Raw genomic sequence first — 27,335 nt, 5'->3', positions numbered from 1 at the left:
TAATTTTGTTGATTGTTCCCTTTGCTGTGCAGAAGCTTTTTATCTTGATGAAATACCAATTACCCCATCTCTCCATCCATCTTTTGTTTCCCTTGCCTTTAGAGACATGCTTGCAAGAATTTGCTTTGGCACAGGTCACAGAGGCTGCTGCCTGTGTTCTCCTCTAGGATTCTGATGGTTTTCTATTGACATTTAGGCCTTTCATCCATTTTGAGTTTATTTTTGTGTATGCTGTAAGAAAATGTTCCAGTTTCATTCTTTTGCATGTTGCGGCCCAATTTTCCCAATACCATTTGTTGAAAAGACTGTCTTTTTTTTCTACTGGATATTCTTTCCCGCTTTGTTGAAGATTGGTGACCATAGAATTGAGGGTCCCTTTCTGAGTTCTCTATTCTGTTCCATTGATCCATGTGTCTATTTTTGTACCAGTACCATATTGTCTTGATGATTGAAGCTTTTTAATACAGCTTGAATTCTGGAATTATGATGCCTCCAGCTTTGGTCTTCTTTTTCAACATTACTTTGGCTATTCAGAGTCTTTCCTGCTTCCATACAAATGTTAGAATTGTTTGTTCCAGCTCCGTGAAAAATGCTGATGTTATTTTGATGGAGATTACATTGAATGTGTAGATGCTTTGAGTAGGATATACATTTTAACAATATTTGTTCTTCCAATCCATAAGTACAGAATATTATTCTATTTCTTCATCTCTTTCTCAATTTCTTTCATAAGTGCCCTATAGTTTTCATAGCACACCTGTTTGGATAGGTTTATTCCTAGGTGTCTTACGGTCTTTGTTGCAGGAAGGAATAGAAAATGTGAACAGACTCATAACTGGAAAAGACATTGCATCAGTAATAAAAAAAAAAATCTCCCAACAAACGAGAATCTATGGCTGAATGGCCTCCTTGGGGAATTCTTCCAAAAATTTAAATAAATAATACCAGCCACTGGAAAACAATATGAAGGTTCCTCAAAAAGATAAAAATAGAAGTATCCTGAGACCCAACAATCGCACTATTAGATATTTATCCAAATGATACAAAAATAGTAATTTGAAGGGGTTCATGCACCCCAATATTTATAGCAGCAATGTCCACAATAACCGAACTATGGAAAGAGCCCAGATGTCCATCAACTGATGAATGGATAAAAAAGATGTGAGATACCTATCTATCTAATCTATCTATAATGGAATCAAAAAGAATGAATCAAAAAGCAATCAAAAAGAATGAAATCTTGCCACTTGTAAATGACATGGATGGAACTAGAGGTTATTATAGTGAGCAAAATAAGTCAGTTAGAGAAAGATAAATACCAGAATTTCACATATGATTTCATTCATATGTGGAATTTAAGAAACAAAAAAAAAAAAAAAAAAAAACAGATGACTATAGGGGAAGGGAAAGAAAAATAAAATAAGATAACACAAAGAGGGAGTCAAACCATAAGAAACTCTTGACTATAAGGAACAAACAAAGACCCCACTAAAAAGGAGAATTATAGACCAATATCTCTGATGAACATCGACACAAAAATTCTTAACAAAATACTACCTAATAGAATCCAACAATACATTAAAAGCATTATTCACCAGGACTAAATGGGATTTATTCCTGGGATACAGGGGTGTTTTAATATTCAAATATCAATCGATGTGATATACCACATTATACATGAAAGAGTAAGAACCATATGATCTTCTCAAAAGATGCAGAAAAAAAGCATTTGACAAAATACAGCATCCTTTCTTGATAAAAACCCTCAAGAATGTAGGATAGAAGGAACATACCTTAACGTCATAAAGCCCATATATGAAAGACCCTAGATAATATCATTCTCAATGGGGAAAATCTGAGAGCCTTTCCCCTAAGGTCAGGAACATGACAGGGTGTCCACTCTCACCACTGTTGTTTGACATAGGACCGGAAGTCCTAGCCTCAGTAATGAGACAACGACAAGAAATAAAAGGCATCCAAATTGACAAAGAAGAGGTCAAACTTTGACTCTGCAGAAAAGTCTTTCTTTTACAGGAAGGAGAAGGCAGGCCAGCAATGCCTTTGTGGATGAGGAGGCCAAATGTGTTGGGTAAGCAGGCAGCAGAATTTGGGCACTTTAACAGGGAATAATGTTTCCATGCTCAGCAGATTCTCAGTAAATCAATTAAGGAAGGATTTTGTGTATCTTAGCGCTTTAGTTCTTGCTCAAACATGTGGAAAAGCCAGAGTTTAGGTGTCTGGGGAAAAAGAAAAGCATGGCTAATGTTTGGTCAAGCCAAAGTTCAGTGGCTGAGTAATGGGCAATTGTGAGCATTTGGTCAAACTTTATTCTTAACTATAAGTGAGTCATTTATCTACCAAGCGAGGATATGAGATTCTTAAGCTTCTGATTTCACTCATGATTTCAATCCTTTTATATCTTTGGTCTGTATTTTGATACATTCCTTGCACTTGATTCTCTAGACCATTAATTTGATGCTTCACAGTGGCAATTCTCTCTACAATTCACCCACGGGATTGCTTGTCTGGGAAATCATGTTTTTCCATCCAGAAAGTATTATTGTACATTTTTTATGTGTTTACTCTTAAATACGTGTGTGCGTGTGTGTGTGTGTGTGTGTGTGTTAAATTTAAGTAGACTGTCTCTTCCCATATTTATTCCACTCAACATGAAACTAATTTTTCTCTCTCTGGCTACTTGAGCCCTTTAGATATGTGGTGCTTTCCCTGTGTTTATTCACTGAGCCCCAGTCTATTTGATGATATCCTTTTATTGGTGATAATCTCACATGGGATGGAAAAGTCTCAAACGGGCTTAACCTCAACACATCAGGAAGGCCACTGGTTGCCTGAGCCTTGTAGGAAATCACCTTATTCCCGTATCTCTTACTGTCCTGGCCTCTTTTATGAAATCAAGCTCCCAATATAGTGAGTCGATATTGAATACTGACTGACCTTCTCCCCGGGAGCCTATAGATTCCTGTGAGTCAGGCTAATTTTAGGAGCTCTCACTTCCTGTTCTCTGCCCTTGACCCACATTCTGTTCTCCATCACCCACCTAACCCCCAGGGGAGAGAGAGCTTGATAGCAATTTACACTCATTTGCCTTTAGACTCTAACACTCCTTTGACTGAAGAGAGTGATAGTGGATTGGAGTTGATCACGGAGAAGGAGCTTGCTGCATTGGGTGGTCAGAACACCGTTCTTGTGCTTCATCAACCAACTTCAAATCTAATATAGAAAGTGACAGATCTGAAGAACAACTTAGAGAAAAAACATTTTTATATTTAAATATCAAAGTGGCAATGCTAGGAGAAATACCTGAGAGAGGGCCACAATGTGTATTTTTCCAATCGTGCAAAGAAGGATGCTTAAATACTAATATTTATTGTTTAATCTATTACCTTTGAGACAGATAATTTGGCTTTGATGGATTTGTATCTTTATGACATTTAAATTGGTAAAATTTTCAAAAAAAAATGGCCAGTTTTTACTTTACTGTCTGGAAATATCACAGTTTACTTTCTATATTAGTAGAATATTTGTGAATAGAGTATGTAGTTCTTTACAAATTAATTCTCAAAAAATACATCTGCTTGATTTAACTTACAGACCAACATACAGTAGAAGTTCATGAATGAGTTCAAGATGTTAGTCTGAGTTGCACAGAGCTGGTTGGCATGTAGGAAGAGAGTGGAGAAAGGATGTTAGTCTATATCTGCCTTTTTTTAAGATTTTATTTATTTATTTATTGAGAGAGAGAGAGAGGGGAGGGGGTAGAGACACAAGCAGGCTCCATGCAGGGAGCCCGATGTGGGACTCAATCCTGGGACTCCAGGATCACGCCCTGGGCCAAAGGCAGGCGCTAAACCGCTGAGCCACCTGGGCTGCCCCCTATATCTGCTTTGCCAGTACTTTCTATCCTTAAATAGTCTGACAAATTCAGCGTTCTACTCACTTCATACAAAGCCTTAGATTTGTGCTACTTCCAACCAACCACATAGAGCGATAAAGGCTTATAGGAACAACACAGAAAAATCTGGCTCCAAATACTGTCTAAAAGAAGAGCCATTGCCTTATCAGACATTGTTGCACATGAATGTAATATGTTAGGTTCAACCAAATGGAATGACCAATTTTGGAATCAGAAAACAATATTCTCAAAGGATCAACTTATAAAATAAAAATCATATGAAAAATCCGCTACTTTATTTTTTACTCATATCTCATCATCTCTTTTTATAGGTAGGTTAATCTATATACTTTCATAATCTAAATTATTCTCTCTCCCCAAGTAATGCAAACCTTTCATCTGTTTAATTCTTCTACAGAGTTATAATGAGCAAAAATATAAATTAAACCACAGTATCTCGTGTTTTCCTTTATCATAGTCCCATAACCCAGCCTCATTATATATGAACTACAGAGCTGCTAATGATCCTGAAGTTGAGTACAGAATGTGTAATATGTTCTCTAGCTTCATTTTTTTCCCCCTATTTAGCAGCCAGATTGCTAAAAACAATTAGTTCAGATTGCTCTTGTGGCCTAACCACTGCCTGCTGACCTCTCTGTGGGTTCTAGGAGGTGTTACAGGATTTTCGATTAATGCAGTTCCTCATAATAAAGTACTTGCTTCATAGTTATTGGTTTTTGGAGAGAAATCCAAGAACACTCTTCACCCTGTTATCTGTACCTTCTCACTTCATTCTGCTTGTTGCTTAAATATCTGGCATCAGAGGTTCTCCTTTCTACCACGTATGAAACTGTAACACCAGCACGAGTATTTGCCTGAGTGTTATGCTGCTTTGCTTTTCTTTATAGCAAATGCATTTATTCCAAAGGAAACTTAAGTTCTATGAGGCCAGGAATCGTCTGCTATGGGATCTCCAGAAACAGCCCTGGCTCGCCACAGGGACTCAGTGACTAATACAGTGGCCCGTCGCTGCTTTCCTACTGCTGAAAGACACCCAGGTTCCAGGAGGACACGTGTATGACAGTAGGACTGAGAGTCAAGGGTCAATGGAACTTAAATGGGAAGATACTCTGCTTCTTTTTATAAGGAAATAAGCTTTGAATGTACACCATGGCTTCATCAAAGAAGGGAAACTTGCTAGTCTCATACACTAGCCATCGGATTAATAGTATCATACTTTTATGTTAAACATCTTAAAAAAATAAACATCTTATTACACTGTCAGAAATATTTTTCACAATGGTAAAAATAATAGATTTTTTTTCCTTAGAGGTTATTTTAGTAGTTGTTCTCAATTCCCTAACACAGTAGGGTACTAACCTGCGTTTTTGACTGACCAAATTTTATTACGGTCATTATCTAAAACACAGTATTGCCATTCCCTAAGAAGAATTGATTATTTATCTGAATCTCGGATAGTGTCAATATTCCATAGTTAAAATGTTTTCGGTTGACAGGGAAGATCAATAATGTTACTGCTTTTTAAGAAATTAAGCAAACTGGTAAAGTTTGCCATTATTTTTAACAACCTACAGCTCCTTTATATACAAACTCAAGTTTCTCGGGGCACCCGGGTGGCTGAGTCAGTTAAGCCTCAGGCTCTTGATCTCAGCTCAGTTCTCGATCTCAGGGTCAGGAGTTCAAGCCCTGCACTGGGCTCCAAGCTGGGTATGGAGACTACTAAAGGAATTATTAAAAATTTAAAAAGTCAGGTTTCTTTGGGTCTATCTTGTTTGGCTCTATTTTAGAGCTATTGTTGGCCACTGAGCCATTCATTATAGAAAAACAACTAAGATGGTAAAAACTTAAAATGTGTTTTATAAAGAGAAGCTGAAGGAAATCAAGCCATTTAGTCTCTGATTCTATGATCTTTATACCATTAATATACCTGTTTGAGTTTTTTTTTTCAATAAAATATATGTTATACATAATGTAGTCTGTATACTGGATATATTTTGTTTTATTATTTATATCTCCAAAAATTTAAGAACAGAAATACAATACACAGTTTTCTTTTTAAACATGGTTACAATAGAGTATGTGTGTATGTGGGGAGGGATATCCTTCTCTGAAAAAGCCACTGTATTAATTTTATTTTTGTCAATTTGGAAAGCATCAAGACATCAGAATCACATGCAAAATCTTCGGATTAACAGGCTACCTCAGATTAAGAGAATGCCTCATGTTTAGGTTTTTAGGTACCAAATGCTCTGCTCAGTCATAGAAAATGACAATTACTTAAACCCCCAGGGTAAATGAATGCATTTTAATGTCTTACAGAGACTTTGTTCACTTTATGTCATGCTGTCTTCACATTGAGAGGAAGATTGAATTTGAAATCAGATGACTTGAAAACAATGCCCATTTTAATGCAATTAGGAGCTGTTTAGGTACAGCCCAGAACTTTATCTTTTGAAAACAAAGATTTGTAAAGTTGGTAGATGAATTTTCTTTTCTTATTTCAAATCATAAAAGGAAAGATCCAGACCACTGCTTATTTTGTTCTAATTATTGAGATATCTTGCATTTTCTTTTTTCTTTTTTTTTTTTTTTTATTTTGTAGCAACAAACAGGTGGTTGCTTCTTACAGGTTATTATGAAATATTGTCAATTTGACTACATTTTGTTTCAACAAAGTGAATACCTTCATTTCAAAATATAATCATGTCGGTGTTCAGAACATATTTAACTAATAATTTGAACCATTAGAACCAAGTTAAAAATGAAACAACACCTTCTTCCCAAAAAGACTGCAACAAAGAGATCTAAAAAAAAAAAAAAATCTCTGCAGAAAGATGAAACAACATTAATACAAACATTTCATATGCATCCAGTCAATTGTAACATAAGCATTACTTCTATTGAAGTTTACTCCAGTGTCAGTTGAGAACCACACTCAAATATCTGGAGTGTGCGCATAATAGGTGTCTTAAAAACATCAAGACATGATATCTAAAACAAAGAGGGGAAAAAAAAAAACAAAAAAAAAAATAAAAAAAAATAAAACAAAGAGGGGAAATTATATATAAAAAGGAAATAAAATTGCTCAAAAGTATAATTCTTGGGGGTTATTTACCATGGAAACAAATGGATCTATACACCACAGTAGTCCTTGGACCATATGCTAGCCAATAAAAAAAAGCAATTAATTTTATGATGATTCCTTTGAGACATTAATGAGTGTTAAATTATTTTAAGGTATCACAGATATGAAGGAAAAATACATATATAACATTTTTCTATTTCTTTCATTTTAATTACACATACAATACATAACTATTTTTTAAATAGACCCGTGAAGGTATGTTAAAGGAATTAACATCCTTTCACCAGCCAAATCCACTCCTTCCATCATGAGGTGAACAAGTGTTAGGAGCCTGATATATTTGGTTTTCCAAACTTACTTTATTCTCATGCAACATATATATTTACATAAAAATTCTTGTTATTAATGAGAGCCTGCTATGTACACTATACAGACCCATAAATATTATTACTATGCACCTCTTACTAATTTTTTAATCCTTTATTGCATTGCAAGTATTTTCTCACTACTCTATTTTGATTTCAGAGTTCTTAATTTGGGTCCCTTAAGAAATGTCTCTCATAAAAAACAATGCCCTGGATGTCTTCCAATGTATATACTTTTGCATTTTGAATCTTTAAGCTATCCACAATTCCTTCATGTGAGACAGGATTCTGGCAATAGATCATGTTTCCTCAACTGAATTAAATGAAATATATTATTTAATCCATGTTTATGTCTGTATTTTCTAAGTTCTCTATATTTTTTGTTCTTTCTGTTACTCATTTCTATTATAATTTTGTTATGTTTTATGTACTTTGTATGATTTTAGTTCTTTCAAATTTGTTGTAATCTGTTTTATGGCTCAGAACATGTTTCATATGCACTTAAAAAGGAATTGGTATTTTGTTATTATTTGTTGGAGTGTTTTATCAGTATAAATCATTTCAAGTTTGTTGATGATGTCGTTCAGATTTTCTTTTCTTTTTTTTTTTTTTAATTTTTATTTATTTATGATAGTCACACAGAGAGAAAGAGAGTCAGAGACACAGGCAGAGGGAGAAGCAGGCTCCATGCACCGGGAGCCCGATGTGGGACTCGATCCCTGGTCTCTAGGATCGTGCCCTGGGCCAAAGGCAGGCGCCAAACCGCTGCGCCACCCAGGGATCCCAAGATTTTCTAATACCCATACTGTGTTTCTCCCTACCTATTCTATTGATCATTTACAGAGTAGTGTTGAGGTCTCCAGATAAAATTGGGAATTTGTCTATTCCTCCAGTCAGTTCTGTTAGTTTTTTTTTTTTTCTCATGAATTTGAAATTTAATTTTATATACAGATACTTTCAGGTTGTTATATATATTCATTATGTAATGCCTTTTTCTATTGTGGTAACATTCCTTATTTTTAAATCTAAAATATTAGTATTGTCAGTCTGGCTTTTTTCCATCAGTGTTTGCCTGGTGTACATTTCCAGCCTACTAATGTCAACCTCCTATGCCATTTTATTTAAAATGGTCTGCTTGAAAACAAACAAAAAATAATAATAATAAATAAATAAAATGGTCTGCTTGAAAACAATATATAGTTAGAGTGTGTGTGCATATGTGTGTGTATTTTAATACATTTTATTTTAATTGATATGCTTAGATCATTTATTTTTAACATAATTAATGATATAGTTTCATTATAATATACTTTCTTGCTAGGTGTTTTCTCTTTTCTATCTCTTCTTTGTCCATTTTTCCTTCTTAAGATGCTTTATTCTGGACCAAGTAAGTATTTTTTATGATGTCATTTTATTTCTATTTTTGGTTTATTGTTTTTATCTCCTCTTGAAAGTTTTTTAATGGTTACACTTGGATTTACAAGATACAAATCTAATTTGTCACAGTCTACCTCCAAATAATACTTTGCCATTTTACATATATTAGAAGTACTTATGATTCTCAATTTATCCCATCTTTTGTGCTATTTTGACATATGTTTTGCTTTAATGTAGGCTACAAACACTTACTGCTAATAACTTTAGATTAGACACGCCATAGTCTTTTATGTATTCTTATTGAAGTATAATTAACATATCATACTATATTAGTTTTAAGACTGTATTGATTCAAAAATTCTGTACATAATTCAGATCTCACTATGATAAGTGCTGTCACCATCTGTCACCATACAACATTGCAGTAGGATTGACTATATTCTCTCTGTTGTCCTGTTCATCTCTGTGACTTATTTATTCTATAACTGGAATTTGTCCCTCTTCCTGCCCTTTATCTATTTCACCCATCTGCCCACCCACCTCTCCTCTGGCAACCATCAGCTTATTCTCTGTACTTAAGAGTCTGTATTTTATTTTATTTGTTTGTTTCTCAGTATGGAGGTTCCTCAAAAAATTAAAAACAGAAACACCATATGATCTAGTAATTCTACTGCTGGGTATTTACATATAGAAAACAAAACACTAATTTGAAAAGATACATGTGCTCCTATGTTTATTGCGACATTATTTACAACAGCTACGAGTTGGAAGCAATTCAGTGTCCATGGATGGATGAAAGCATAAAGATGTAGGGTATATACACACAGTGGAATTTGGCTCAAATTTTAAGAAGAATGAGATCTTGACATTTGTGATGACACAGATGGGTCTAGAGGGTATTATGCTAAGTCAAAGAACTCAGACAGAGAAAGACAAATACTGTATGGTTTTATTTATATGTGGAATCTAAGAAACAAAACAAATGAACATAAACATTCAATTATCTTTTAAAGCTTTTGAAATAAAAAATATGAATTTCACATGCATCCTCAGCTATGCTACTATCAGAATTCGTCAGGGTTTTTTGGTTTCTTGGTTTCTAACAATCCAAGTTTCTTCCTAATGTCATATGCATTCTACCTCAAAAACTTATTTCTTAAGATTTCTTAGAGTTCGCATCTGCTTTAAATGATTTTTCTCCCATTTTTATTTGTTCAAAGGTATTTCTCGTTCCTTTGTCAAAGATCCTTTCTCTGGGTAAAGAATACTTGGTCCCGAGCTCTGTTTTTCTTGCAGCACGATGCAGAGGTCTTTCCACTTGATTCTGGCTTGTATGGTTTCAGCTTAGTAGTCTGCTACCAATCTCTTTCCTTTGTTCCCCTACAGGAAAATGCATTTGCTTCTAGCTGCTTTAAAAGTTTTTCTCCTTATTAATTGGTCTTGAGCAGTTTGATTCTGATATGTGTAGGTTTTTGCATTTCTTTGTTTGGCTGGTACTTACCCTGTTTGGAGTTCTTTAAGATTCTTAACTGTGTGATTTAACGTATTTCATTGATTTTGGAAAATTCTCCATTAAGCCTTGAAATATTTCTTCTACCCTATTTCCTCTCTCTTCTACAATTTCAATCACTTTTCTGTTGGACCTAGAAAAATGCTACAAAATCCTGCAACCAATAATTTAAAATTCACAATTTTCAGATCCAGCTAAAATTTACCAGGCATGAAAAGAGTGCAAAAGATATGGTTCATAATCTGGAGAAATCATAATCTTGGAAATATATCCAGAAATTACAATGATGATGGGATTAGTATATAAGGATTGCAAAAATAAGAGTTATTTTAATATTTTATTATTAATGTTTTAATAACTATTATTAATATCGTTATTATGCACAATAGTATAAAGGTAAATAGGAATCTCAATTACAAGAGAGAGTATGAATAAAACATGCAAATAGGATATCTAGAGATGAGGGACGACTGGGTGGCTCAGTGGTTGTGTGCTTCCCTTCGGCCCAGGGCGTGGTCATGGAGTCCTGGGATCGAGTCCCACGTTGGGCTCCCTGCATGGAGCCTGCTTCTCCCTCTGCCTGTGTCTCTGCCTCTCTCTCTGTGTCTCTCATGAATAAATAAAATCTTAAAAAAAAAGAATGTCTAGAGATGAAACACAAAACAAATAAAATAAAAACATGCTGAGTGAGAGTGAAAGCACCTGAAGAGAACAGGAAAAGGAGAAAGGGAAAAACCAACCAACCAACCATGGACCTGAAGATATATGATAGAAACTATCCAAATGAAGCACAGAAGAAAACAGAAACTAAAAAAAAAAAAAAAAAAAGGTCTTTGTCTTAGTGATCTGTGGGATAATGTCAAGGGCATTAACATAGGAGTAATTAAGTCTCAAAAAGATACTAAAAATGTAAGGGATCAGAAGAAAATTATATGAAGAAATAATAACTAAAAGTTAGCTGAATTTTATTAATATTTTAAACCTACACATTCAAAAATACAATAAACATCAAGCAACAGAAACAAAGAAAACCAAAGTATGCCATAAGTATATTGCTAAAAGTCAGTCTTGAAAAGCAAATCTTAAAAGCAACCTGAAAAAAGAAAAAAAGGAAAAAAAAAATGTTTGGAGAAGCAAAGGTCAGCAGGTTGGCTAACTTCTCCTCAGGCACCATGAAGGCCACAATACAGTAGAACATTTGAGTGTTCGAAGAAAAAAAAAGTCTCTGGCAGAAGTGTCTTTCAAAAGTTAAGCCAAAAAACCCAAAAGTTTACATTAATCCAAAGTTGAGAGATGCTAAAGGAATTTCTTGACACAAAGGTTAATACCACTCAGAAATTCGAATCTACATTTAGGAATGTAGGAAGCCCGAAATACTTAACATGGGGGTAAACACTAGCGACCCAATAGGAAATCTGGTTTGGGTTCTGCTTCTGGTTCCTGACTCGGAGCTCCTAGACTCTTGTAAGATTTCCTGGGGGATGAGGATGATGGGAGCGTCTTAAGTAGAGGGCCTAAGTCCCTTGGGCCATCCTGGGTAATACGAACACCTTTTGTTCTAATGTGACACTTGGTGGGCTGCTGGAGAACCTCAGGATGATGTTCTTCAGTATTTACCATAAATACTAAGCCGGTTGTGATTAGAATTTTGGCACTTTTAATCCCGCTCTCTGTCATCTTGGGGCGGAAAGAAACCCTGAAGATTGAGTTAATTGATCATGCCTACTTTTTTTTTTTAATATTTTATTTACTTATTTGACACAGAGAGAAAGAAAGAGAGGAAGCACAAGCAGGGTGGAGAGCACAGGAGAGGGAGAAGCAGACTCTGTGGAGCAGGGAGCCCAAGGCGGGGCTCCATCCAAGGACCCCGGGATCATGACCTGAGCCAAACGCAGGCATTTAACCAACTGAGCCACGCAGGCGCCCCTGATCATGCCTACTTGACAAAGCCTCTATAAACACCCCTAAGCTGAGGGGTTCGGAGAGCTTCAGAGTTGGTGCATGTACCCATGTGCTGACAGGACAGTGCACCCCAGCTCCATGGGAGCAGAAGCTCCTGTGCCTGGGGCCCTTCCATATTTCACCCTATGTACCTCTTCATCTGGCTCTTTATTTGTCTTCTTTATAATTTCCTTTGTAATAAACTAGTGAACATAAGTAACGTGTTTTCCTACGTTCTGTGAGCTGTCGTAAAAAATTATGGAACCTGAGGAAAGGATCCTGGGAACCTCTAATCCGTAGCCTGGTCGTCAGAAGTATGAATACGCTGGGAACCCACTACTTACTATTGGGGTCTGGCCTGAGGGTGCACTCTGTGGGACAGAGCCCTTAACATGTTGGATCTACACTCACTGAGTAGATAATGTCAGACTGAATTAAATTATACGGCACCCGACTGGAATCCACAGAGTATTGGAGGATTGCTTTGTGTGGAAAACTCGCCTATTTTGTGTCAGAAGTGTCATGGCGTGGGAAGACATTTTCCTTTAAAATAATAGAGATTTTTCTTTCTCACTTTTTAATCACTTAGAAAACCTAATACATTGTTCAGAGCGAACATTATAAAAATGTACAGTGGAGCTTACAACACATGAAGACTCAAAATGGGTAGCACTAATAGCAAAATATGTGAGAAGGTGAAAAATGACTTACGGATACTCTGACAATGTCTTACCACCTACGTGAAGTGGCAAAATGTTATTTGAAGGTAGATGGTGGTAAGTTAGTGATGTATACCATAAGCCCCAGGGCAACCAACAGCAACAAAAAAATATAGTTCATAAACTACGTTAGTTTTCTGTTTTGAATATAACAGATTACTGCAAAATTTAGTAGCTTAAGCAATACAGATTTATTCGTTGATAGTTCTGTAAGTCAAAAAGTCCAACACAGGGCTCCTTGCACTAAAATCAGGGCTACCTAAAGGGCTACATGCCTTGCTGGACGCCCCAGGAGAGGTTCCATTTCTATAATGAGTTGGGTTGTTGTCAAAATTCAGCTCCTTGGGGCGCCTGGTGGCTCAGTCCGTTAAGCATCTGACTCTTGATTTTGGCTCAGGTCACAGACTCAGGGTTGTATTGCTCTAAAAATTCAAGATAAGACAGCAAACAATTTTCTTCCCAATTAACTTCATCTTATACTTGTAGCGTCAACTAAACTGAATCATACTGAAAGTATATGTTTAATTTAGAAGATTAAAATGATTTTATGTCTACTCCTTTTCTGTTACTTAGGATTCGAATGACCCTTATAACACGGTTTTGTGTATAAATGTACTTTTCAAATAGCATGAACTCACTGTATTTTTAGATCTTGAAGGTAACATAGAGATCATGTTTTTAAAATCCTCTTATTATCTAGATGTGGACACCGCAGCCTTAACTTAACCTTAACTTAACCAAGCGAGGTAGTGCCAGGACCTGAATACAAGTCAACATTCTGGATCTAAAACAATATTAGACTTCATCAAACTGATCATTCACCAGACATGCACTCTGTAGGAATTTCATTTCTTTTTAACATAAAAGGTAAACTCTTAGTTCTATTGTGTTTAAAATTTATTCAGTATCTCTCCACATTATATTTTCAGAAATCCTATTTTATGTTGATATTTGTGTTACAGAGTAAGTTCTCAAAGCAGAGCCACAAAATTTTTTGAGAGGTTAAGGCTACTTTTCTTCCCATTTTGAAAAAATACGAAGGATTAAGGTGTTGAAATTGACAAGGATGTTTATGTGTAAGAATTTCATTTGTAAATGGTCAACCTACTCTTCAACCCCTGCTGTTGAGGATTAAATTGTTTGACTATTCAGTTTTCAGAAAGTGTCCACAGCTCTAAACACATCCTCTTTTTCACACCAGTTAACTGAGTTATTATTTTACTTTCACTTGTAATGAGTGGGAGAAGAGCAACTAAAACAGCAACTGGTCTACCAAAATACCTGTCAAAGGTGGGTTAACTTAACAAAGATGAATAGTTTAACGTAAATTTTTAAATTATGCTTGAAAACACTGACATTGCATCTAATGCTATTTAGGACAAGGAGCTTTTGTGGGGCCTATGGCTTATCCAGAGACTCCCACACTCCGATAAGTCATACGTTGGGTGCAAATCCGGTGCTGTCATCCCGCTATACCTAGTGCACCTTGCTATCTCCCTTTATAGCATATTTGTAATTGTAAACATCGCCTCGAGGGAAGCAGAAGACCGAGTACCTGTATAAATTACATGATGGTTACTCTCTGGATATGCATTACTGGTGAAATACCACAATCACTGTGGCTCCACGAAGACACAGAGCATTAAGGACTCTATTATGTATTATGCGTTCATTTCACTTTTGTTAAAATTTTACTTTTTGCCAAATTTATTTTTTTTAAGATTTTATTTATTTATTCATGAGAGACACACAGAGAGAGAGAGAGAGAGAGAGAGAGAGAGGCAGAGACACAGGCAGAGGGAGAAGCAGGCTCCATGCAGGCAGCCTGATGTGGGACTCAATCTCGGGACTCCAGGATCACACCCTGGGCCGAAGGCAGGTGCTAAACCGCTAAGCCATCCAGGGATCCCCTGCAAAATTTATTTGAGTGAAAATAAATTTCATTTCTTTATTAATAGGCCTTTATTATTCAGTAAATGCCTATATACTCCTAAAAAAGCATCCATTATGACTCCCTATTTGTCAAGAAACCTTTGAACACTGGAAAGAATGGAGATATATCTAATATATCTACAATAAATGCCATTGAATGAATGACTAATTAGTACTAGCTGCCTTATATTAATCTATTTATATTAATTATCCTCACAACCATCCTGAAGTTAGGTATTACCATCCCTACTTTGAAATGAATTACCCACGATGAGTTTAAAGCCTTATTTATGATTGTTGAGTAGGTGCTCTTACAGGAACCAACTATTACGTTCCGTTGTATTGCTTGCTGCTGATTGTGACTTTCAAATTTAGCTAATTATTTTCTATCTTTGCCTTTAGGATTTGATACCAGTATTTTGCCAATTTGCAAGGATTCACTTGGCTGGATGTTTAATAGACTGGATACAAACTATGACCTGCTCCTGGACCAGTCAGAGCTCGGAAGCATTTACCTTGATAAGAATGAACAGTGTACCAAGGCATTCTTCAATTCTTGTGACACATACAAGGACAGCTTGATTTCTAACAATGAATGGTGCTACTGCTTCCAGAGACAGCAAGGTAAAAGACGAGACACCGACCGATGCAGATAGTTGACCTGCATGTCAAATTTTATCTTTTCTTCATGATTTAAAAAAAAAAAAAAAGTTCATTTCACCCCATACATCTTGGTAGATATTTTTCTCATCAAAGTGTTTAATAAAAGAGCAAATAAGCAGCATGTTAAACAATATAACTCTGCTAGGGATACAAAACATGCTAAACAAGATGAAAAATAGCAATTAATATTTCATATTAATGCACTTCATTATAGTTTCCATTATGGAACACCAAGAAGCACACAGAGATAGGAAAACATAGATATTAAAAGTAATCATTAAAATTAATTTGCTATCTGCTTTGCCCATGGTATAAAATAAATGGTGTTTTTTTTATCACTATGCTGTGGAATTTTAATGTTCTATTTTGTGATCTTATTAAATGAGCTGAATGAACCGCCGCATTCACCATAAAGTTATTTTTACTCATTTGATTTTAAAATGACTTAGCCGTTCAAACTTTCAAAAGTAACTTAGCTTTGTAAAAATTCACTAGCAGAGTATTTTGATGCTCCGGAAGAGGCGAGGTAACTGGAACACCACCTTATGTGAGAACTTTTACTATCTTGATTCTTTTCCACATATTAGGAATAGTTTAGTAATTAGGGATGAAATGATTATCCATAAACTGATTGGTATTGAGTCAACAGCAGAATTTGTAGTTTAACTACTTATAAATAACTTTAAACAAGGATTAAGAGTTAGATTTTCTTTATTAAAATACTTTAAAATCGTACCCCCGCACACTGTTGATTTTACTATTGCATATGTGTTTACTAGGTAACTGCTACTGCTAAAAAGCTGCATGCTAGTTTTAGTGACTAGGGTACATTTAAAACATTTAAAGAATAGGGAAGCAAATCCTGATAAACCACTATAAAAAGATATGTGGTCTTTTAATGATATTTTTCCAGTTATTTTTTAAATGTTATGATGGCATGGTTAGTGTTTATCCATGAACGTTTAAAAATATTATGAAAAATTCTGGAAGTTTCTTCCACAGAAATAAATACTTTCATCTTGAAAGATTTCTGGACTTTGCAGTAATATTTGCAGGACTGATTAAAGGTCCTCAAAGAAAAATTTTGCTTTATATACTTTTCATTTATTAATCAATATTCACCCAGAGTGTTAAAGTCTTTATGGTCAAATGAAGATCTTCTCTGAAATAATTTAATACAGAGTAGAAATCATTTAATAAATGGTACCTGAGCAGGCAAAAAAATTTATACATCTTCCCCAAAGATTAGGAGAACTTGGCCAATTCTGTTTATTACTTTAATATGCTAGAAAATGTTACAAAACCATTATTAAGGTAACTGACAATAAGAATAATAGTAAGAATGGGCTTATTAAGCAATTTCATGAAAAAGAATAATCATTTATTTAAAAACATGTTTTCAAGAGTTTCACCTTATAAAAGAATGTTTTTCTTTATTATGTATTCAATAAAACAGCAAATTCTTTTGTTGTAATTGGAGTGATCTATATTTGACTATATGTTAGAGTTATATGTATAATATATAAACATATAATATATAAATAATATATCTTTGCCAGTGATTTTAAATAGTTGAAATCTTAATTAAGCACTCCAAGTACACCTAACTTCAAGGCCAGACAGCTGCCTTATAAATAGTAGGAAAAATATCTCAAAGTCAAATATTATGTGTAGATAAACAGCTGAATCTGCCATGATTTCTCTTGAAATCTTTTTTTTTTTTTTTTTTTTTTGAGAGAGAGAGAGAAAGCATGAGTGGAGCGAGGGGCAGAAGGAAAGGGGGAAGAGAATCGTAGTCAGGTCCCTCTCCTAGCGCAGAGCTGGGCACCAACCAGGCCTCCATCCCGCAACTCTGAGATCATGACCTGAGCTGAAATCCTGCTGAGCCATCCAGGCGCCCTTCTCCTGAAACCCTAGAATGTTCCCCTCTACACACAGCTGTAGGTCTTGTACGCGTGTTTATTCCGTGAGGTTTCTTTTTTTTTTTTTTTTTCTGTGAGGTTTCTAACCAGGAGTCAGATTCAAACATACTTGAATTTTCAGGCAATGTCATAGCAAACATATGGAAATATTACTTTTACTCTGCAAAAACTAGCCCATAGCAGTTCGGAAAAAAATGCTTTCAATATACTATTGAAACTTCAGCACAATTTTTTTCCTCTATGTTCTAGATATTATTTTTAAAGGGCAGCAAATTTTTAAATGTCTCTTCTCTAAGCCTGTGTTATGTAACTTGTTTTACTTTGCAAAAACTAGCTCAGAGCAGTTAGGAAAAAAATGCTTTCAATGCTTTCAATATGATACTGAAACTTCAGCACAATTTTTCCCTCTAGGTTCTAAATATTATATTTAAAGGGCAGTACATTTTTAAATGTCTATTGTATGCTATCCATACCTTGATTCCTATTCCTTTAAAACTTAGTATAAGAGACCCACATTATTATTAGGTAAAACGAAGAGATAAATTGGATCAATTTCAAAATGATGTAGAAAAATAAGCTAATTATTTATACTTTTCAAGGAAATTACTTTTTCTTCTTTTGAAAGATCAGATTATTTTTGATTTTTAGAAATTAAAAAAAAAATCCAAAGTGCAAAAAATAATTCAACATATAACTATGTACCCATCACCCAGAAATAATTTTGTCATATTAGCATCAGGATTTTTCAAATAAAATTTTAAAAGCATTATGAAGTTGAAGTCTCTTTTTTTTCCATCCTCAATCCAGCCTCCTCTCTCACTCTGCTCGGGTAGGCACCATCAAATCTAGTTTCCAATCCGCTATTTGTACATTTACATGACCACATATGTTTTCATGAATGATACGTACTGTTGTGTTTATTATAAAATATGGATAGGGTGTCATACTGCTTGTGCCATTTTGCAACTTGCTTTTCTCCCCCAAACGTCATTTTTTAATTAAGTTTTTTCTATTTTAATGTCAGTAGAGTTCACATACAGTGTTATATTAGCATTAGGCGTACAATAGATTGACTCAACAATTCTGTGCACTACCCAATGCTCATCTTTAATCCTCTGGCCCTATTTCCCCATCTTTCCACCCATCTCCCCACTGGCAATGCTGTTTGTTCTCTGCAGTTAAAAGTCTGTTTCTTAGTATGTCTCTCTCTCTTTCAAAAAAAATTACTTTTTCTTCAGATTTCAGATTTCCAAAGGAAAAATATGTATTGGCCTTATATGTATTAAATTATAAAATATATGCTAAACACTTTGTCTCATTTCCTCATTACACTTTGTTACTTACATGCAAATTTAATGCCTGAATATTGTAAGATTGGTGTAATAGTTTTTTAAATTATTTGAATAGGTTACACCATGCCTTTTCCCCACAAAATTGTAGTATGGGAAAATAGGTACTGGTTTATTGGTTTGTTGTTTCAATAATTTATGATGCATTTTTATATAGCAAGTTTGTAGAAAATGAGCTAAAATACACTGAGTTGTTGAATATTGTAAATTAGAAAGTATATTTATTATATAAGAATATATATAATTTTCTATATATGATAACACAAGCCAAGTTATACTGTTTCGATTTAGCATTTTATATTTCTCTGGAAATATTCTCCCTTAAGCCATTGAGTTTGAAAAAAGACATGCTTATTTCCAAATTTAAGTTTATTTTTTAAAAGATAGCCTATCGGAAATTATTGTATATTATGTCTTATTTCCACACTGCATACACACTTGAAGTATCCGAATGAAACTAAAAAGAACAAAGCTGGTCAGCATTATTCAGTATCAAAATTGAGAATAGTATGTCTGATATAACTTGAAAGAGTATTGACTTTTTTTATAGATTACTTTTTTTAATATAAAGCTATTTCTCCGTATCATAGAGACTGTTTTAAATGAGGGAAAAACATAATCTGTTCATTGTTTGGGCACTGGTCCATCATTTGGATTTACATTGCTGAGTTGACTGACCCTTTAAAAGTAAATGATAAGAACCATTATCCATCATACAAATATTTCATATCGTTTACTTTTTTTTTCCATCCACTTCTATCTCTCTGCAGAAAATCAAGATGACCTAGTATCAGTAATTAGGAAAGTGTCTCTCTCTCTGTCTCTTTCTCTGTGTATACAGAAAGGCACACATATATGTATCTATAGGTAGGTACTGCATAAAAGGAACTGATATGTGGTATGTGTCTTTTTAAGCCAGGTAAAGGCCAACTTAAAATTGGTAACATAGAAATCATACTTTTTTTGTTCAATTATAATCCTTGAAGTAACATTTTTAATGTCATTGCAGACCCACCTTGCCAGACGGAGCTCAGCAATATTCAGAAGCGGCAAGGGGTGAAGAAGCTCCTAGGTGAGTAATAGATCATTCTTCTGAAGCCTTTATTGCTTACATAAATAACCCCAGGGAAACAGCAACATAAAATCAATATTAATCCAACAAAGATAGACTACACTAAATTTCAGTGACAAAATTTATGAAGTTTTTGAAGGCCATTAAACTTACTTTTATTATCTTACCTATTGAAAGATATTATGTCTGTTTTATTACCCTAATATAATGTTCATTTTGAAAGTTATTAAGTGAAAAGGAGATTTAAACAGTGCTAAAGTTAAAGTATCAGCAAAAACTTTAATTCTAATTCTATTGTTAACAATTCAAGAATAATAGCATATATATATATACAGAGAGAGAGAGAGAGAGAGAGAGATGGGTGAGCATGTCCTCAGTACATCAGGGAAGTTTGAATAGACTTTCAAATTTTTTTTTTACTTTTTTTTTCTTTTTACTAATTTACTTTTAGCAAGTAAATATATATATACTAGATAGTTGATAGACAACAAATTTCACTCGAAGCCTTAAAATATTAGAGTAACCAAGAGATTATTAAGCTATTATGTATAATTATTTTGTTTATTCTTCTAAACACACAATTTTCAAATAAACTCTTTTTCAAATAATTTTAAAGAAATTTTACGATTAGTTTGCATACGTAGTTTGCATACATACATCCTTTCCTAAGCCTCCTCCAAAGTACCCACCTACCATGTATCAAATAGCCATTATCTTTCATTCTAAGAATGTTAATTCTGCGGAATTAACATTGCTCTATTTCTATTAATTAAGACTTACACTTTATTTGGATTTCACCAGTTTTTCCACTGATATCTTTTTTTCTATTTTAGATCCAACACAGAATACCACATACATGGTGTTTTTTGTTTTGTTGTTTCCCCATATATATGAATGCCCTTGAGTATTTAATGGCACATAATTCTATAATGTCTGACTCTCACTGAAGTGTTATGACATGCTTCCTTTATCATCACAACGTTGTGTGTTTAGAGGAGCTTTTTATATTACTTGAAAAATCCGTAGTTCAAAATGAAAGGGCTAATTGTTTTGTAATAAAGCATTTTTAGATGTGAGGAATTACCAATGAAGAATCTACAATGAGTCGTGTTTATTCATCTCTGTTACAAAATGCATATCCTAACACAGCCCCAAAGGGACGTAATACATCCAGGCACAGGTGGCTTTGTTTCCACCAAGTAAAGCTCATCCATGTACAATGGGAAAAGCCAATGAAATTCAGTTGAAAAATAGTTTAGATTTGATCAAGGATTAAAATTCTGGATTTGATGATAAAGTTAAAAAAAATGAAAATGTATTTAGTGGCCATTAGAGAGGAGTCACTTTTATGCTTTTTATATAATAAACATGGAAGCCATTATTAGAGACTCCTGAATGCTAAAATATAAAATATTTCTTTTAATTTGGGCAGGATAATGACACTTATCTGAAAATTAACCAGTTGTTATATAGAAATAAAGTGCCACCTGTCCCCCTTTGCGGAGTCAGTCTTGGTTGATGTCGGTAGTTCTGGTAGGATCTTTAATGATGCTCGCTTTCATTTTCAAAGGATACTGCCATAAAGGATAAATTAAATGGTCACCCTAACTCTGCATCATAACAGTTTTATGTCAAATATATTCAAATTATGTTCGCTTTTTTAGAGGTAGAGATAAGAATGTTGATATTGTTTTAATTTTTGCTGCCCTTACATCCACAGAAGGCGTTCTCAAGCTTTCTGTATTGGTCATATTCTATCTTATTTCATTGAAAGGCCAAACCTTTCAAATGATTTACAATTTTAAAACTAATTATTTATGTATCCGAATTTTGAAACTTTTTAAAGAGATAACCCTAGGATTCCATATGGTTATGAGGTGAAATGGGTTGAGATAATTTCATATTTTATCAATTTATTTTGCAAGTTTTATTTTTCTTTCACTAGATAACTAGAGTGTGTCTGGTCACTGAGGGGGAAAAAATGGTCAGGAAAGACAAAATTTTCTACTGTCCAAAACCATACATTGTTGTGTTGATATAAACATTGAAGAAAATGAATTCACTTCTAAATTATGAATTAAACATTTATCATTAGCAATGTGCCAGGTACTGTTAGATTTTAGAGATGTGAAAATAAATGTCTTTTTTTTTAAGATTTTATTTATTTATTCATGAGATACAGAGGGAGAGAGGCAGAGACACAGGCAGCGGGAGAAGCAGGCTCCATGCAGGGAGCCCGACGTTGGACTCGATCCCAGGACCCCGGGGTTATCCCCTGGGCCGAAGGCAGACGCTTAATTGCTGAGTCACCCAGAGATCCCAATGTCTGTCTTTCCCACTAGACTTACTTTAAGAGTTGCTAATATAACAATCAAAACTAAGGGAACCCAAAATTCCCAATATAGAGGATATCATCACCGTGTAGTGGTGAAAGGAGCAATAATAAAGCACACACACACACACACACACACACACACAGGACCTAAGAAGTGTATCAGAAATCCTCCAGCTTAAGAGAAGCCTTCCTATTCCGGGTCATATTTATGCCAAGTCTTATAATGTAAGAAGGAGGGAAGGAGGAGAGATTCCAGATGAGAAAAAGATCAAAGCGGAGATGAAGCAATATTGAATTTTGGGAAAATAGCCTGGGGTGAATGGAAAGAGCTTGGAATACATGAATGAAAATTTGGGGAAATGAAAATAGAAGGTTGGCAGCGATGGCAGTATGGGGTCAGGTGTCTGAGCGGCCTGGATGATTTGATGCACGCGGCATTGACCGGGTTCTGATTCTGTATTCCACCTCCAAGAACAGTACCCCCTGCAGAATGAGAAAGAGAAATGGTAAATTTGCTTAACCAAAGGGACCCAGTGGCCTGCTCCGTGACAGCAGTGACCTTACCTATTTTGTTCAGCATGAATCGCTGGTTCACAACCTGGAGTGGGAAGGCCACGTGTGTATGTGTGGGTGAATTCACGCTTACTCAGCGACCATGGAAAGGAGCCCAGCTTATTTATAATGTGTGCATGTGCCCCTCCCAGGCCAGTACGTCCCCCTGTGTGATGAAGACGGTTACTACAAACCAACGCAGTGCCACGGCAGCCTGGGGCAGTGCTGGTGTGTCGACAGATACGGAAATGAAGTAATGGGGTCGAGGACAAGCGGAGTTGCAGACTGCGGTAGGAAGGGTTATTTGTTTAATGATTTCTCAAAGCACAGGAAAGGTTCTAGAGAGTCTCATTCATTGGTTCAAGCATTTAATGAGGACATACTCCTCCCTAAGAACATAGGATACATGGGGGGGGGGGGGGAGTGACAAAAAGGAGTCACTTCTGGCCCATGAAAAACCAGCATCAATAATAAATGGAATGGCCTAGCTCAGGCACTTTAAGGTGGGCCCTTTTCACTCCTGCAGATGCAGGAAGGGTGTTGAGTGGCCCTTGCTTTCCTCTCACCTCGCACATGAGGCAGGCCCTGATGCTCTCTAGTCCGGGCCAGGGGACCCTCCAGAGGTCCCTATACCTTTGGAGAAATTGACTTCCGGAGTAGGTAGGCTCACTCACAGGAGAAAAGCTGAGCTTTTTAAAGTAAAAGTCCATAAATTGCAACTATCTGGGCATATGGCTTTATGTCTGGGTGGGAAAATACAGTTTAAATGTTAGGAGGGTAATTATAATTAATATTTTAATTCTTTTTATGAACATGATCTTTATGTACAGGCCTAACAAATAATATTCCAGTTCAATTGAGCATCATATACTTGTATTTTAAAGCTTTAAATGTGGTGTCTTTTTTATTTCATAAAATACTTTTTTCGGGATGGAAATTTCAAGTGAGTATTTGTATTTGTTCGATGGTGGTTTTTGTGACAAAAGCCATTTAGCACACACACGAATACAACATGCACACTCGTGCTCATGCACACACATATGTAGTAAGGATTAATGGACCCTGTCTCAACTAACATACATGAGGAAAAATAAAAATAAAGTACTTGCATTTTAGATAATTTTTCATATATATTTTTTTAAGATCTTATTTATTTATTCATGAGAGACACAGAGAGAGGCAGAGACACAGGCAGAGGGAGAAGCAGGCTCCGTGCAGGGAGCCTGATGTTGGACTCGATCCTGGATCCTAGATCCTGAGATCGCACCCAGGGCTGGAGGCAGATGCTCAACTGCTGAGACACCGCTACTGGGTCCTATCTAAGGGGCCTTAGAAAATGTTTAGTGTCTCTTTTATGCAGTTTTTTAAAAATATTTTTTTGATTCATTTTTTATTTTTTAAAGATTTATTTATTCATGAGAGACAGGGAGAGAGAGAGGCAGAGACACAGGCAGAGGGAGAGGGAGAAGCAGGCTCCATGCAGGGAGCCCGACAGGGGACTCGATCCCGGGTCTCCAGGATCACCTGGGCTGAAGGCAGGCACTAAACTGCTGAGCCACCCAGGGATCCCCTGATTTATTTATTTGAGAGACAGAGCACAAGCAGGGTGGGGAGGAGCAGAGGGAGAGGAAGAAGCAGACTCCCCACTGAGCAGGAAGGCCAACACAGGACTTGACCCCAGGATCCCAGGATCCCAGGGTCTCAGGACCCCAAGGTCATGACCTGAGCAGATGGCAGAGGCTTAACCGACTGAGCCACCCAAGAGCCCCTCTTCTATGCAATTTTTAAACTGATAGACTGTGATTGTTTAAAAAATATAAATGGTAAACTATATAAAGGTGATCTCATCTAGTGTTTAAACGCCAGTTCTGCATTTATTTCTTCCGTAACATTTTTAATAGCTTGGTTTTGGTTTTCTAGCCAGTGTTATGAGATTTAAGTAGGATCAAGTAGCATTCAGCACATGCCTAACATAACTTTCACATGTAAAGAACACGTCTTTGTAATACATGGTTTAAAACGGCTGCCTTATTAATTACATCAAATAACAGTATGCCGGTGATGGATAAAGAATTCTATTTTTTTTTATGTTGTAGATAAAAGTCACATGGCGATGAATTCAATGAGTGAACAGGGAAATTGTTTTGAGAACACAACTTCTGTGTTTTCTCAGCATGTTGAAATTACTAAGAAGAAACCTGATGTTGGAGGATAGAAATGACATTGTCCTTACGTGAGATGTGAACTTCAACGTGCGGTCTTGTGAAATCAATTTATAAACATTGGATTACATTAGCAGGATTTGTTTTAACTAGCTACCAGAAAATTATAAGACTAAAATATTAGAAAGGGTAGAAGATAAGTACACACTAACATTAAAGGAGTCGGAAAAATAAATACAATGATCTATATGTGCATTATGGCCTCCATAAATAGTAATGGAGATATTTCTAAATATATTTTTTAAATACTGACTTAGCTATGTTAGTTTTCTATTGCTATTGTAATAAATCTCCATAAATTTAGTGGCTTAAGCCACAAAGATTTATTTTATTAATTTGCTTAATTTTTATCAGAATTTTACATCCATCAGAAATTATCTCATTGCTCAATCAAATAACATCAATGCTTACTTTTTCCCTAAGCTATCGATTTTGAGATCTCTGGAGATTTTGCAAGTGGAGATTTCCATGAATGGACTGATGACGAAGATGATGAAGATGATATTATGAATGATGAAGATGAAATTGAAGATGATGATGAAGATGAAGGGGATGATGATGATGATGGTGATGACCATGATGGGTACATCTGATTGATGAGAGCAGAGATTGATAAAGTCTACCTTTCTATTGCTTACAAAGTGATAACCTATTGAGAATGACCTTTCCCCCAAACAAAATGATTCTAAAACTCACATATATTTTGTATAATTATTTCAAATACTGCAACTAATGTCATAGAACTTTATGTTTAAATAAGAATCATTTACTTTGAGTTTTTATATGCCTTAGAGGAAAAGAAAATGCATAGGGAGCCTAGCCAGGCAAAGGAAAGTTAGGAAGAGCTACTGATACAAACAAGTTTCCATAAGAACAAACTATATAAATTTCCCACAAACAAAACAAGAACCAGTGCTTGAGGTCCTATACGTTATTTTTCTGAGAGAGATTCTAAGTTGAATTTACAACAACTTATTGGTGTCCTGAGTCCCAAGGATTTTATAAAAATAAGCGTGACCTTAACTGCTATTCCAAAGTAGCATCTTCCCAAGCCTACGGTGAGTGAGGGGATGCCACAGGGTAAGAAACACAAGGACAGGGTAGAGTCCTCCATCGTGTTTACATTAATAGTGATGTTTCCAATGATGACATTGTTCTGGATATGCTAGGATAGTTTACAAAATGGCAAGTATAGAAAACCATGGATTCTGAAAGTTACAAACTTAGTTGTCCTTTCTGATTTTTATTTTAATTCGGATAGCATTCTCATGTAGATTTTTTTTTTCAATTTCTTAAAACAGCATGATTGATTTACCTTTCTAGGTTTATCTTTCTGACCAGCAATTTAGGGTACAGAATTTAAAGTAGGAAGACAAAAGGAAAGATTCGTTTGAACCACATTCTCACAAAAGGTTTGTCATTTGCCTCAATGTCAAATTTAAGAATCTTAATTCTCATTTTATTTCTTATTTTAGATAAAAAATTTACATTTAATCCTAGAATTATGACATTTTTATTACTAGTGTCGCAACTTAGAGACCGTATTGTATGGTGCCTTGCAAAATAGAAATAGAAAGGTTTTAGCATGCATACCAATATAGGATATTAGGCAATATTTAAGCACACCTAATTAACAAATTAATACCAGTAAAGGTACTGCTGCTGGAATGAAGAAAATGGAATATGTTTCTTTCTTTTTTTCTATTGTTACATAATTGCCATGTGGACTTGTTTATGATTATTGTGTAGAGTAGCATTTAAGATTTAACTGTAACAAAAATTACTTTAATTGCTGTATTTAAGTTAGCATGTTAATTAATTGTGTAGACATTTTGGCAAACCATCACTTTTAAGTATATCAGACCTATGGTTTTGTGCCCATAATACAAATGGAAAAACCTGTTGGATGTTACACATTGGTATCATAATTTAAACAGTGGGTCAACTTTTCTCCCAATAACAATTCATTGAAAGTGAAAATGGTGAATTATTTCAATTTGATTTATACACACTAAAAAAAAAAACTTTAATGTTGACTTTATGTAATATTTAAAGTACAATGCATTTTCTTTTTTACTGTTTCTGTATAGTTTACAAAATAAAGAATCTTGTAACCAAATTAAACTGTTTTCTTAATGATTTTCTGGGTTACAGATAAAAGCATAAAGGGTTCTGAATATTTTCCTTGATTTTTTAAAATGAATACATCACAAACTAGCTAGGAAAGTTTTTTTGAAAATGTTGAATTTCAAAATCAGAGTTCTTAGCCTCTTGGATATCATTTTCCTATGTATGTTAAAAATTATTTTTCTTTGTTGATTTGTTTTAATTTTTTTTCTTTTGTCATAGAATCACAA

General features: G+C 35.0%; 1 protein-coding gene across 3 annotated transcripts in view; it reads left to right on the top strand.

Moving 5' to 3' along the window:
* SPOCK3 (SPARC (osteonectin), cwcv and kazal like domains proteoglycan 3) overlaps positions 1–27,102 on the top strand; it is a 404,341-nt gene extending 377,239 nt beyond the window's left edge. For all 3 annotated transcript variants that reach the window (XM_035699199.1, XM_035699198.2, XM_035699196.2), the window contains 4 exons: positions 15,266–15,487; positions 19,807–19,869; positions 22,909–23,046; positions 25,402–27,102. In XM_035699199.1, the coding sequence (XP_035555092.1) occupies positions 15,266–15,487; positions 19,807–19,869; positions 22,909–23,046; positions 25,402–25,571 (593 nt within the window). In that variant the 3' untranslated portion in view covers positions 25,572–27,102. The remainder of the gene's footprint in view (positions 1–15,265; positions 15,488–19,806; positions 19,870–22,908; positions 23,047–25,401) is intronic.
* Positions 27,103–27,335: the final 233 nt, after the last annotated feature.

Source organism: Canis lupus, chromosome 15 (assembly GCF_003254725.2).
Source record: "Canis lupus dingo isolate Sandy chromosome 15, ASM325472v2, whole genome shotgun sequence".
NCBI classification, from domain to species: Eukaryota; Metazoa; Chordata; class Mammalia; order Carnivora; family Canidae; genus Canis; species Canis lupus.
This window is presented reverse-complemented; position numbering and strand designations above follow the sequence as displayed.